This window comes from Megascapheus bottae, chromosome 2 (assembly GCF_031878675.1).
Source record: "Megascapheus bottae isolate mThoBot1 chromosome 2, mThoBot2.hap1, whole genome shotgun sequence".
NCBI lineage: Eukaryota > Metazoa > Chordata > Mammalia > Rodentia > Geomyidae > Megascapheus > Megascapheus bottae.
Window position 1 is genome coordinate 17,759,235 of NC_143510.1, and position 13,158 is coordinate 17,772,392.

Sequence of the window (13,158 nt, forward strand, 5' to 3'; positions counted from 1 at the left end):
GTTCGGGTTCCCAGCATGGCCCTCCGGGCTTGGGCCATCTGCTGCCTCCTGCTGTGTGTGGGAAGCCCCAGCTCTAGCCGCAGCAGCAGCAGCAGCAGCAGCAGCAGCAGCAGCAGCAGCAGCAGCAGCAGCAGCAGCAGCAGCAGCGTGCCCCGCTTAAGGCTCTCTTACCAAGGTATTGGCCGGTGCATGTCTGTGGGAACCCTAGCTCTAGGATATCTCTTAGCTGATCCTGAGCTGTCTGTCCAGCTAGCAGGAGCGGGCAGAGCCAGGCCCTGCATCACCCTTGGGAGAAAGCTTCTTAGCCAGGTCCAGGATGGGTGCTGAGGATAAGTGATCACAGGGGAGGGAGATTGGTTCTTGAAACTATAACCAGTGTGGAGGCAGGAGACAGATTCACAGGGTAAGCCTAGGGGGTATACTGAGAAGGGAGACACAGATAGAGATGATGGGGCACAGAGATGGGGAAAGAACAGAAGGAACTGGTCTGGGTATGGCTGGGTAGCTGGGGGAGTGGGTAATAGCCCGATCCCCTGGGTGAGAGGCAGAGGGTGGGAAAGAGCTTCTTCACCTCTTGTAGCCCAGTTCCCAAGTTGACTTTATGATCTCCCATCCATTCTGGAGCCCCAGGTGGTGTCAGCTTCCTTCCTACCATCCTGAGGAAGGGAGTGGGGGGCTACTCTGTCCTGACTCAGCTTTGTTTGCCTCCTCTGTGGACCATGGGAAAGGAGGAACAGTCTCTGAGATACAGACCTGTATATAGTGTCCTTCCACTTAGGGAGTTTGAGGGGAGGTCAGAATGTCCCCTATAGGAAAAGTTCTCTAAGGGACTGTCAGCCCTGGAGGACTTCCAAGAAGAGGCTGTTTGATGAGAGTGTTGAGGGAGACTTGGGGCTGGACTGCAGTGCTCCTGGAGGGACTGGCATGGGGTACGTAGTACCTTCCTCAAGGTGGTGTGCAACCTCTCTCACCAAACCCTCCTACCAGTCCCTCGATGGTCTAATCACCTCTAGCTCCCCAGTTAAGCACTGAGGACTCCATCAGGATCTTCTACCCTTGGGACCACCGTCCCTAGAGAGCCCCTCTCCCCATCTCTGGAGCCTGGATAGGAAGTGTGGGCAGGGAAGAAAATCCTCTTTGGCTACAAATCTGAGCTGGTGCTGGAGTTCCACATGGCTCCACCTGGCCTGACCTGTGCCCAGGCCTTTGCCAGCTGTTGTTCTACTGAGGATCTACTCCCTGCCTGTCCACCTCTACAACACTCAGACTCCCCTCCCCTCCCCTGACCCCCAGCTCTCCCAGCACTCTGCCAGGCTTGCTGCTCTAGTTTCTGCCAGTGGGGCCATCTTCCCTGGGGATTAGGCAGGGTATAAATATGGTAGTTGGTGAATGTCAGCAGAAAGAGCAAGGGGCTAATGAATGGAGGAGTTGGGACTGGAGGCTCTGGGTTTGGGCTCTAGCATATCTGCTCCTCTCACAGAAAGAAGGAAAGCAAGCAAGCAAGCAAGCACTGAAAGCAGACTCCAGTGTAGGCTGGGCCAAGCAGAGAGGCTCAAAGCCTCCAGGTCTACTTGTCCCCAGGAGCTGTGTCCCCAAACCCTTCCAGGAGTGTGGATGGAAATATTTCCAGATGGTTGGGGTGGAGGGCAGGGGGAGGAGCTAAATACATAGCTGGGGGCGCCAGCTTCCCTCCTTGGCTGGGGAAGCAAGCTGGGCAGCATCTCCTAACCTATCTCTCGGTTCCCTCCCAGACCTCCTGTCTGCCAACCGCTCTGCCATCTTCCTGGGTCCACGGGGCTCCCTGGACCTTCAAGCCATGTACTTGGATGAGTATCGGGACCGGCTGTTTTTGGGGGGGCGAGATGCCCTCTATTCTCTTAGGCTGGACAAGGCATGGCCAGACCCCCGAGAGGTGAGTTAGACTGAGGGAGGGAAATTGGAACACCTCCAGATGGGAAGTCATATGGGGAAACTGAGGTTGTGAGGCAAAGTGCTCACCAGACTGTGTTTCAGGTTCTGTGGCCACCACTACCAGGACAAAGAGAAGAATGTGTTCGAAAGGGACGAGACCTATTGGTAGGTGCTGTGAGAAAGAACTGTTCCTGTAGAGCACTAGCCTTGAGGAAAGCCCAAGGACAGCTCAGGCCCTCAGCTCAAGTCCAGGACTGGAAAGAAAGAAAGAAAGAGAGAGAGAGAGAGAGAGAGAGAGAGAGAGAGAGAGAGAGAGAGAGAGAGAGAGAGAGAGAGAGAGAGAGAGAAAGGAAGAAAGAAACTGTTCCTCATCCTCAGAGACCCCAGACCCTGATCCCCTAGGATAACCTGAAATTTGGCATCCAGAAACCACTGCATGGGGTGAGGGAGGCATTTGGAACCAAGCCTGGGATTTTGGAGGCCTTGGAAGAATGTCACCCACAGAGCTGATCAGACAGGCAAGACTAAGCCTTGCTTCCCCCTCATTCCTTAGCGCTCTCTCTCTCTCTCTCTCTCTCTCTCTCTCTCTCTCTCTCTCTCTCTCTCTCTCTCCCCCCCCACTAGACCGAGTGTGCCAACTTTGTGCGGGTACTGCAGCCCTACAACCGGACTCACCTGCTGGCATGTGGCACTGGTGCTTTCTATCCCATTTGTGCCCTCGTCACAGTGGGGTATCGTGGGGAGGTGAGCCTGGGTCAGCCCCTCGCAGTGACATTTCCTTACTCCTGCTGTCTGAACATTTCCTTTGAGCCTGGGTAGAGATGGGGGCAGGGGCTTGAAAGGCGCCTTTGTGCCAGGGTGCTGACCCTGTTAGAGAGGCCTTGAATGCGGGCGCCTTCTGCCCACCCCCCACTGTCTAGTCGCACGAAGGGCTGCTGCCGGGGCGGGGTGGGGATAGTGGCTCTTTTCTAGGTGATGTCTTCACTCCATTTTCTTCTGTAGCATGTACTCCACCTGGTACCCCGCAGTGTGGAAAGTGGTCGTGGGAGGTGCCCACATGAGCCCAGCCGTCCCTTTGCCAGCACCTTTGTAGGTGGGTGATCTCAGGCCACGGTAAGCCAGGGAGGGCAGGAGCTGGCCGATAGCACTGGGAAAGGATATGGGCTGGGCTGCTCAACCTGGCCCTTCTCCCCTCACTGACCCCCAAACCCCATGATCCTCCAGGAGGGGAACTGTACACGGGTCTTTCTGCTGACTTCCTGGGGCGCGAGGCCATGATCTTCAGAAGTGGGGGTCCCCGGCCAGCCCTGCGGTCTGACTCTGACCAGAGTCTCCTGCATGGTGAGTTTGTGGCAGAGGGTAGGGTTTTTTAGGGGGGAAAGGCTGGCTGGGACCCGCCATTGAACTGGCAGGAGGGAGCATGTTGAAGTAGGGAGGAGAAGCTCCCCCACTCTCCAGCAGGGGTGCTCCCCACCACAGATTTCCCTCCTCTTCTAGAATCCGTTTACTATGCTTCCCTGTGAACTCCAGCATCATTCTATCACCTTCCCAGACCCCCGATTTGTGATGGCAGCAAGGATCTCTGACAACTCTGATCAAGATGATGACAAAGTATACTTCTTTTTCTCTGAGACTGTCCCGTCACCTGATGGTACGCCAGGCCACGTCACTGTCAGCCGTGTGGGCCGAGTCTGTGTGGTAAGAGCTATGCAGAGGTTGAGTGCCTGTGGCTTATACTTGTAATCTTAGATTACAAAGGAGACTGATATTTGAGGATCACACTTAGAAGCCAACTCAAATAGGAAAGTTGGTGAGGCCCTTATCTCCAGTTACCCACCAAAAAACCAGAAGCAGAGCTGTGGTTCAAGTGAGAGAGCACCAGCCTTGAACAAAAACAAAAACACAACAAAACAACTAAGGGACAGTACCCTGAACCCTGAACCAGGCCCCAGGACTGGCGTGCGCACACACACACACACACACACACACACACACACACACACACACACACACACGGGGCACTGTGATGGGGTAGGAATGCCCCAAATGCCTACTTCAACCCTTGTTTCACTCTATCCCTTCTCTAGACCTCCCTCCTGGCAATAGGGAAACTGAGGTGAGAATACAGAGCTGATATCCAGACCTTTCCCCCAAGGGTGAGGGTGGAGGAACAGGAAGTGCAGCTCATTTCCTGGAGCCCTAGTCTGACTGTGGTCCCCAACCCCCAGAACGATGCTGGTGGCCAGCGGGTGCTGGTGAATAAATGGAGCACCTTCCTCAAAGCCAGGCTGGTCTGCTCTGTCCCCGGCCCTGGTGGTGCTGAGACCCACTTTGACCAGCTGGGTAAGGGCATGGCCTAGCAGGCTCGAGTTCTGGGAGTCGGGAGGGTTCTGTGCTGGTGAATGAGTTTGGCCATAATGTCAATATCCCTTCCTGTGTTCCAGAGGACGTGTTTCTGCTGTGGCCCAAGGCAGGGAAGAACCTCGAAGTGTATGCACTGTTTAGCACTGTAAGGTGGGTGCACTAGTCTTCTTGTACCCCTGACCTCTTTGTGGAACCTCTGCCTCCATGCCCTGCCTTACAATGGTTCTCTGTCTTTCCCCAGATTCAGTGACTGTATTTGCCATCTCCTTGTCTTGCAATATGTGTGTGTGTGGTGGCGGGGGGGGGGGCGCTTCTGGGGTTTGAACTCAGGGCCTGGGTGCTGTCCTTGAACATTTGTACTTAAGGCTAGCATTCTACCACTTGCCATAGCTCCACATCCAGTTGTTGTTGTTGTTGTTGTTGTTTTTGTGTGTGTGTGTGTGTGTGTGTGTGTGTGTGTGTGTGTGTGTGTGGTGAATTGGAGATAAGAGTCTCACAGACTTTCCTACCTAGGCAGCTTTGAACTGTGACTCTCAGATCTCAGCCTCCTGAGTAGCTAGGATTATAGGCATGAGCCACCAGCACCCAGCTTCCTGTCTTGACTTTTGCCTCAGTATCCTTGTTATCTAGACTCTTCTTGTAGTCACCCTCTGTCTTGCCCTTGTAGAGCCAGCCTTCCACCTTCTGTTCTAAGGACAGGCACTTTGACCTGACTGCCCTGTGCCCTCTGCAGTGCTGTGTTCCAGGGGTTTGCTATCTGTGTGTACCATTTGGCGGACATCTGGGAAGTCTTCAATGGACCCTTTGCCCACCAAGATGGTCCTCAGCACCCGTGGAGAGCTTATGGGGGCAAGGTGCCCTTCCCGCGACCCGGTGTGGTGAGTGTTTGCTGGAGCCAGGCATGAAAGTGAAACAGATACCTGGAGAGACTCTTCTTTGGACGGATGCACATGCAGCCTTCAGCAATGTGGGAAATGCAGTCTAGAGGGCCGGGGTGGTTCTGGTGTGGCACAGCCGCCTGGTGGGAGGATGGAAACAGGCCTGAGATGTCAGATGCCCCCTTTGCTGCTGCTGCAGTGCCCCAGCAAGATGACAGCACAGCCTGGACGGCCCTTTGGCAGCACCAAGGACTACCCGGATGAGGTGCTACGGTTTGCCCGAGCCCACCCACTCATGTTCCAGCCTGTGAGGCCTCGGCATGGCCGTCCTGTCCTGGTCAAGACCCATCTGACCCAGAAGCTACGCCAGATTGTGGTGGACCGTGTGGAGGCTGAGGATGGGACCTATGATGTCATTTTCCTGGGGACAGGTAGGAGAGTCGTGGGGGAGTGTGTGTCAGGCTGGGGAAGTGTGTGTGTGTGTGTGTGTGTGTGTGTGTGTGTGTGTGTGTGTGTGTAAACCCAGTCTATTCCTTCCTCTTCCTCTAAGTCATCCATCTTCTCCACTGGTCCAGATTCAGGGTCTGTGCTCAAAGTCCTGGCCCTCCAGGCGGGGGACTCTACTGAGCCCGAGGAGGTGGTCCTGGAGGAGCTCCAGGTCTTTAAGGTGAGCAGGGGGTTTTCAGAGGTCTCCCACCCTCGACACTGGGGCTGGTGACAGAGCAAGAGCAAGCCCAGCACAGGATTGGCTCACCCAAGGCTTGAAAAAGGCTGAGGACAGGAATGGGGAGAGGGGAGGCTCTTGCTTACCCACCCATACTGAGACCCTATTCCTTCTCCAGATGCCAACACCAATCACCACGATGGAGATCTCTGTCAAAAGGGTAAGAACAACTACCCATCTTCTTTCAACTCCCTCCTTTCTGCCCCACTCTCAGCCTTGAGTTTCCTAGTCTCCTGGGGAGCAGGCCAATGGGTCCTGAAATCAAGGCCAAGTCCAGATGGGAGTTGAGTTTCACATGGGTGATAACAGACGGTAGTGGGAGGGAGGCATTAAGAAATTGAGTCTGTGTTCAGATAAGGAGAAATCCACAAAGTGCATGTGCTGAGAGGCAAAACTGCGGAGCTAAATGCTGGTAGCTCATACCCATAATTTTAGCTCCTCCAGAAGCTGACTTTTGAGGATCATGATTTGAAGCTATATCTGGCAGAAAAGTCCAAGAGACTCTTCTCTGCAGTTAGTCAGCAGAGAGCTGTAAGTGGAGCTATGGCTCAAGGAGTAGACTGTTAGCCTTGTAAAAGCTAAAGGAGGGCAGGAGGCTCCAACTTCAAATCCCAGAACCAACACACACACACACACACACACACACACACACACACACACACACACACACGCCTGGAAACAAAAGTTCTGGTTTTAAATGAACAAGAGAACTGCTTTCTAGAGGCCTTCTACGTGTTCTTTTGCAAGCTTCAAAACTGTCTCAGTTGATGTTTGGGTAAATCCCAGCTTTTGTCTAGGAAGGTGCATCTCTAAATCAGCCAAAGATCATTGAGATAAAGGGCTGGGCTGGAGGCATGACTCAAGTTAGAGCACCAGCCATGAGCAAAGCAAGCTATACGAGCATGAGGCCCTGAGTTCAAGCTCCAGTACAGGGATGAAAGGGGGGAAAGAGGAGACAGAGAGGGGAGGAGGGGGGAGGGAGAAAGAGAGGAGACAATGGCAGAGGTCTCAGGAAACTCCAGGAGGTTATAAGAGCCTGGCTGCAACTTGGTGAAACCCAGGCTCATCAATGGCTCTACCTGTGTCCCTCTGCAGCAAATGCTATACGTGGGCTCTCAGCTGGGTGTGGCCTGGCTTCGGCTGCACCAGTGTGAGACTTATGGCAGTGCCTGTGCTGAGTGCTGTCTGGCCCGGGACCCATATTGTGCTTGGGATGGTGCATCTTGTACCCACTACCGTCCCAGTCTAGGCAAGCGCCGCTTCCGCAGGCAAGACATCCGGCATGGCAACCCTGCCCTACAGTGCCCGGGTCAGAGCCAGGATGGTGAGTGTTGGGGCTCCTTGTGGCCTGCTCTCCATCCCTGTGAAGAATGGCCTGATTGCTCTTGCTTCTCATCTGAAGTCGTGGGTGTGCATTTCCCTGTCTGGGCAGCTGCAGCCAGTACTGGGGAGTAGAGTCCATGGCATAGATAGAGATGCTCAGGTCTTCGTTCCACTGGTGGTCTGCGGGAATTAGGTGGTGACCTCTGAGCCTCCTAGGTCTCCTAGTTCCCATCCTGAGATAACCAGACCCTTTCTGCAGAGACTTCAGGTGCAATGACCACCAGGATCTATGGCACAGAGCACAACAGCACCTTCCTGGAGTGCCTGCCCAAGTCTCCCCAGGCTGCTGTGCGTTGGTTCTTGCAGCGGCCAGAGGATGAGAGTCCTGACCAGGTGAGTGAAGTCCCTGTGGAGACCCTGCTTCTGGACCTGTAATCTTCCCTGAACTCTGAGCACTAGAAGGGGCCAGCCAAGACCAATTTGAGAAAAGTGTCATATTAAGCCCTGGCAGTGCCTAGGATAGTTCCCCCATTTCTGCCTCTGGAAACACCCATCCCAGATATGCCGGAAGCTCCCCTAGTCTGAAAGGCGAGTAGCAGAGATGAAAGAGAAGGAATGAGTGGAGTTTCCCATGCTTACACATGTGGGTCAACTATGAAGGAGTGTTCTTTCCCAGAGTTCCTTGGTCCTCATCTATCCCAGGCCTGGGTCTCTGACCACTGACCACTAGACTCCTCCCACCCCTCATTTCTGACCTCACACTTCTTCCTTGGAGACTAGTTATTTGCCCAGACTCTCTCCTCCCCCACTCATAAAACTCTATAGACCCTCAAGATGTGTTCAGTGTGGGGCCTGAGGCAGGGCGTGGGCTAGGCAGGGTAAAGAACCATTCTTCTACCAGGAAGAGGAAGGCGGGGGTTGCTGACAGGAGGGGCTCCCCCTCTAGCTTGGGAACCAGTGAAGGCCAGCCTTGAGCCAGCTGTTGGGCTGGGCACTGAGGAGGCCCCCTGGGGTAGAGGAGTAACAAGATGAAGTTACACAACACCAACCACCCAAGCAGTTCATCCACAGTACACAGATGTACATAGTAAAGCCCAGACAGGGCTCAGGGAGACGGGTAGAGAACGACCTTTTTGCCTCCTATACTTTGCCCAGCCCTGGATGGAGTTATTGGAGTTATTGGTCTCTTACTCACACACTATTGCGGGAGTGAACACAGCACACTGAGACACAGTATGCACACGTGTGTGTGTGTGTGTGTGTGTGTGTGTGTGTGTGTAGGTAGGCAAAGATATTTTTCTTCAGCCCAGAGACTGCATAGGTCTTCTGCTCTAACTTGTATCCTAGGGCTCTGAATAGGGAAGAAATAAGTCATTGAAATCTTTGAAAAGCCTCTTCTGCTGGTTCTGATGGCTCATTCCTATCATTCTAGCTACTCAGGAAGCTGAGATCTGAGGATCAAAATGCAAATCCAATCAGATAGATAAACCTGGAAGAGACTCTTCTCCAGTTGATTACCAAAAAGCCAAAAGAGCTGTGGCTCAAGTGGTAGAGCACCTGTCTTGAATGAAAAAAGCACCAAGGCCCCAAGTTCAAACCCCAGTGCTGGTGCATGCACCTGCATGCAGGGGAGGGGCATACACACACACACACACACACACACACACACACACACACACACACAGCCTCTTTTGCATGCTGTAATAAAGTGAGGTCTGCATGTAATTAGCTCATAGCTCAGAGGTTGAGCTTCCCAACCCCTGGGCCCATCTTGGACAAGGGGATGCTACCCGAGGATGGCAAACTCGGAAAAACAAGGGGAGAGGGCAGATGTCCTGTCACACGCCTTGCTTATGCCCCCATGCCCTCCCACTCACTTGGCAGGTGAAGACAGATGAACGAGTCCTGCAGACAGAGCAGGGGCTGCTGTTCCGTAGGCTGAGCCGATTTGATGCGGGTACCTACATCTGCATGACGCTAGAACATGGCTTCTCTCAGACCGTGGTTCGTCTGGCTCTGGAGGTGATTGTGGCTACACAATTGGAGAGCCTGTTCCCTTGGGAGCCAAGGCCAGAGGCGCCCTCAGCCTGGGGAGGCCTTGTCTCTGCCCCACCTAAGGCTTGGTATAAGGACATCCTACAGCTCATTGGTTTTGCCAACCTGCCCCGCGTGGATGAGTACTGTGAGCGTGTGTGGTGCAGGGGAATCGGAGAGCGCTCAGGTTCCTTCCGGGCCCGGGGAAAGCAAGCCAAAGGCAAGAGCTGGGCAGGACTGGAGCTGGGCAAGAAGATGAAGAGCCGGGTTCAGGCTGAGCGCAATCGGACACCACGGGAGGTGGAGGCCACATAGGGCTGTGGGGGGGTGGTCAGACTGGACTGGGTGGTGGGGGAAGCTCAGCAGTGGTTCACAGCATCTCCCACCCACCCAGTTAGAGCAGAGGGGATCAGGACGCATGATCACCTCTGAGAGTTGAGTTTCTGCCACGCGCAGGCAAGACTGGGAAAGGGGCCTTGTACCAAGACCCTCTGCCTGCCCCTCTATAAGCTGTCCCAGACTGGAGCTGGTACCCGTATGCCATTGGCAGTTCCAAAGGGCCTGCTATTTGTTTTCAAAGATGGTCTGACTTCCGGAGCACTTTTCCGGTTGTGCCCAGAGGTAAGAGGTTTGGGTGGTTCTTTCCCAGGCTGCGGAACAATGGTCACTCAGAGTGACCCTTAGAGTGGGTGTGTGGGTGACTCTAAAGAGGTGTCTGAGGTGCTCAGGCAGCCAGAGAAGGGTACAAGTTGCCTCTTAAGCTAGAATCTATTAAGACGAGCCCCTCTTCATGTCCGGATACCTAGAAGTTCTCTGTCATGGCCCATCACTTCTGCATCTCAGAATTACAGACTTGTGGATTTCTGGGACCTGGCAGTCGTCTCACTATAAATGAGAGAATAATCTCACAGCCTGCTATCCTTTCCTCAGGTCTTGAACTGTCTGGTTAGCTTTCCTGGATACCTACCTCCAGAGATCTGTGCTGAGGAGAAGAGAGATAGGAGGGATATTAATCCCCCTTGTTGTAAGCTAGAGATGGGGAGATTGGAGCAGATACACCGGAGGAACTAGCTGCCTTTCTCAGAGCACATCTGGCCCTGGAAGGCTAGAAATGTGGATGAGGATCCAGGACTTTGCCCAGAGGTGCAGAGAATTGAAAGGTGGAAAAAGTAGGTTCTATAGACTGAGGAATAGGTGTCCTTAAGAACTTATGATGAAATCAGTTGGTTCAGGAGCCACAGGGAGGCTGGATGTTTCCAACCTGGAATCTGTTGGACAAGAATGGTTCATTTATAATAAGGCTTATGTTTCTCCCTCTCCCCTTCCTCTTCTTCCTTTCTCCCTTCCCCTCCTCTCTTTTTCCTGGGGGTGAACTCAAGGTCTCTTACACATGCTAGGCAAGTGCTCTCCCACTGAGTTACATACCCCAGCTTCTTCCTCTTCCTCTTCCTCTTCCACCTCTCCTTCTCCTCTTATGCCTTCTCCTCCCCCCCCTTCCTGCTTCCTTCCTTCCTTTTCTTCTTCCTTCCTTTTATGGGAAAATAGTAGAGAAAAATAGCTATTACAAACTGTAAAGATTATTGATTCTTGGGGTGAGGTTGGGTGACATATTTTGCTGTAGGGGAGGTGTTAGTTTTCCAGACAGGGAGCACAGAAGGGGAGGATGACAACTAAATGAAAAGTTGTTCCTAGCCTATTCTTGAGCAAGTTAGTGACGCACAGAACTGACAAGAGAGAGACAAAAACAAATTTGAGATTCTGGCCTCTAAAAACAAAAATCCAAGAGGAAGAAAGAAAGAAAATAGAATAAGCAGCAAGTCATGGCCTCTTGTCTTACTTGAAACCTAAGCCTAGAGGCTTTGGGTTTTTTTTTAATTAAAAAAATTGTTTTTCGGTCATGGGAGTTGAACTGAAGGTCTGGGAGCTATTCCTGAGCTTTTGTGCTCAAGGCTTGTGCTCTACCACTTTGAACCACAGCCCTACTTCCAGTTTTCTGGTCATTAATTGGAAATAAGAATCTCATGAACTTTCCTACCTGAGCTGGCTTTGAACCTCAGTCCTCAGATCTCAGCCTCCTAAGTAGCTAGTTGCAGACTTGAGTCACCAGCACTTATGGCTTTGGGTTTTATGTCCTCAACCTTGACCATCAGAGCACCTGGATCTGAAGGCACAACCTCTGCACTCTTGATTTTATGGCAACAGAAACTCTGAGGTCAACCTAATAACATTCTGAGAAATCTTCCTGCCTGGGTGGAATCTGCTGGGATATTAGCAGGTAAAAGTAGTGAAGAGGAAGGAGTGGGAGCTGGAAGGAAGAAGGGAAGGAGAGGCCCAGAAGACAAGGAGGTAAAGGGAATGCCAAGATTCAGGTGCTCTAGCTGAGTTCTCCCTGGAAAGCCAGAAAGAGGCAATTCTGCTTTCAATGGGTGTGGATTGAGCAGAGGCTTGACAAGCCCCGAGAATCATCTGGGAGAAATGGTCCTGGAAAACAGTGAGAGAAGGAACACACAGTTCTGAATGTACATCTGCTCCCGGAAAAGCATGGACAGCTTCTACCAATTGCCTCCCACTCTATGGTACTAGGTGTTATGAAGTCCAATTCCTGGAAATGCTCTCTGTGTTTTTATTTTGAGATGGGTCCTGTGGTTTCTCTGTCTTTAGAAAATATGTCTTGAAATCCTATTGATATTCTAATTGTCATGACTGACCCTGAGCTCATGAAGAAAGCAGAGACTACAAAGGGATGAAATTAATATTTATATCACAATTAGCTGATTAATTGTATTGGTGTGTTTTTGTATTAAATGGACTGATGCTGTGTCTGGAAAAATAAAGCTTGCCCCATCTGTTCTAAGAGAGAAGGTCAGAAGGTCACTATGGGAGGTATTTCTGACAGGGGAGGGACATGGGTAATGGGAAGGAAGGAGTCAGAGGGCTCTGTATTTACAGCTGAGATTGCTCATCAAATTAGGAAAATCCTGCCTTGAGGGCTGGTAAAACTGGCCTTCAGATCTTCAGGAAGATCTTGAGACAGGAAAAAAAAAGAAAAGCTGGCCAAGGGCACCCAGGCACGTAGGCAGCTCTGTTCCCTTTTCACACCACTTAACATTTGTTAACAGCAACACTTAGCCTGGTGCCTCCTTTACCCCAAGCCACATACCAAAGTATATTAAGGCCACCCAGTCATGCCAGGGCTGGGCCGTGGGGGCTGATGCTTTTGAGGAGGAGAGTAAGAATCTGAGCTGCTGGAAGGGCTCTCTGACCACTCCACCAATCCTCCAGTGGCCTCAGGCCCACTAGCCAAAGTACAGACACCAGGCTGGAGGTGTGGCTCAGAATGGCAGAGCTTCCACCAAACAAGCCAAAAGAACAGACTACTGATGCTGGAAGAAGATGGCAAAAACCATGGGAGGGAGGGAAGGAGAGAGGGAGGGAGGGAGGGAGGGAGAGAGAGAGAGAGAGAGAGAGAGAGAGAGAGAGAGAGAGAGAGAGAGAGAGAGAGAGAGATCTAGGAAGACAGCCCTGGACCTCTTGCTTGGATGGTCACCTCCATCTAGTTGTAGCCTAGGAATCTTAACTGAACAGGTCAAGCTACCAGTCCCTGACCACAAATACCTAGGCCTGATGGAATCAAAAGCCCTGATCTCCTGATCTTCAGCTATCATCACCTACCATTGAGGGCCATAATCTCACCCATGTTCAGTATGATTGACAGAGTTTACTAATGTGGCCACCACAGCGCCCTTCTCTGCTCAGACCCCATTCTCTCCGTGGCACTCCCAACTCACCACTGCCATTGCAAATGCTCCCAAGGCTTCTCCCTGGCCACCCTGCCCTCCTCTTCCCCTCTTGAGCCCTATTTCCTTCCTTCTATAGTTTCTCTCTCTCTCTCTCTCTATCTTCCTCTTGCAGCTTTTTCCTCTA

The 13,158-nt window shown here is 52.3% G+C and overlaps 1 protein-coding gene across 1 annotated transcript; it reads left to right on the plus strand.

Moving 5' to 3' along the window:
* On the plus strand, positions 1–12,110 carry Sema3g (semaphorin 3G). The gene is made up of 16 exons (XM_090321564.1): positions 1–175; positions 1,752–1,912; positions 2,014–2,076; positions 2,536–2,655; positions 2,914–3,004; positions 3,136–3,252; positions 3,464–3,609; positions 4,140–4,254; positions 4,356–4,425; positions 5,009–5,153; positions 5,353–5,584; positions 5,729–5,820; positions 5,996–6,037; positions 6,973–7,201; positions 7,460–7,593; positions 9,085–12,110. The coding sequence occupies exons 1-16, from the start codon at positions 16–18 to the stop codon at positions 9,547–9,549; spliced, it is 2,382 nt and encodes a 793-aa protein (XP_090177690.1). The 5' UTR covers positions 1–15; the 3' UTR covers positions 9,550–12,110.
* The last annotated feature ends 1,048 nt before the right edge of the window (positions 12,111–13,158 follow it).

What these genes read in the sequence shown, in the direction of transcription:
- Sema3g (XM_090321564.1), top strand. Translation starts at nt 16, where the DNA reads ATGGCCCTCCGGGCTTGGGCCATCTGCTGCCTCCTGCTGTGTGTGGGA. An exon ending in CTTAAGGCTCTCTTACCAAG is followed by an intron (nt 176 to 1,751) that starts GTATTGGCCGGT and finishes GTTCCCTCCCAG; the next exon opens with ACCTCCTGTCTGCCAACCGC. An exon ending in AGGATGAGAGTCCTGACCAG is followed by an intron (nt 7,594 to 9,084) that starts GTGAGTGAAGTC and finishes CTCACTTGGCAG; the next exon opens with GTGAAGACAGATGAACGAGT.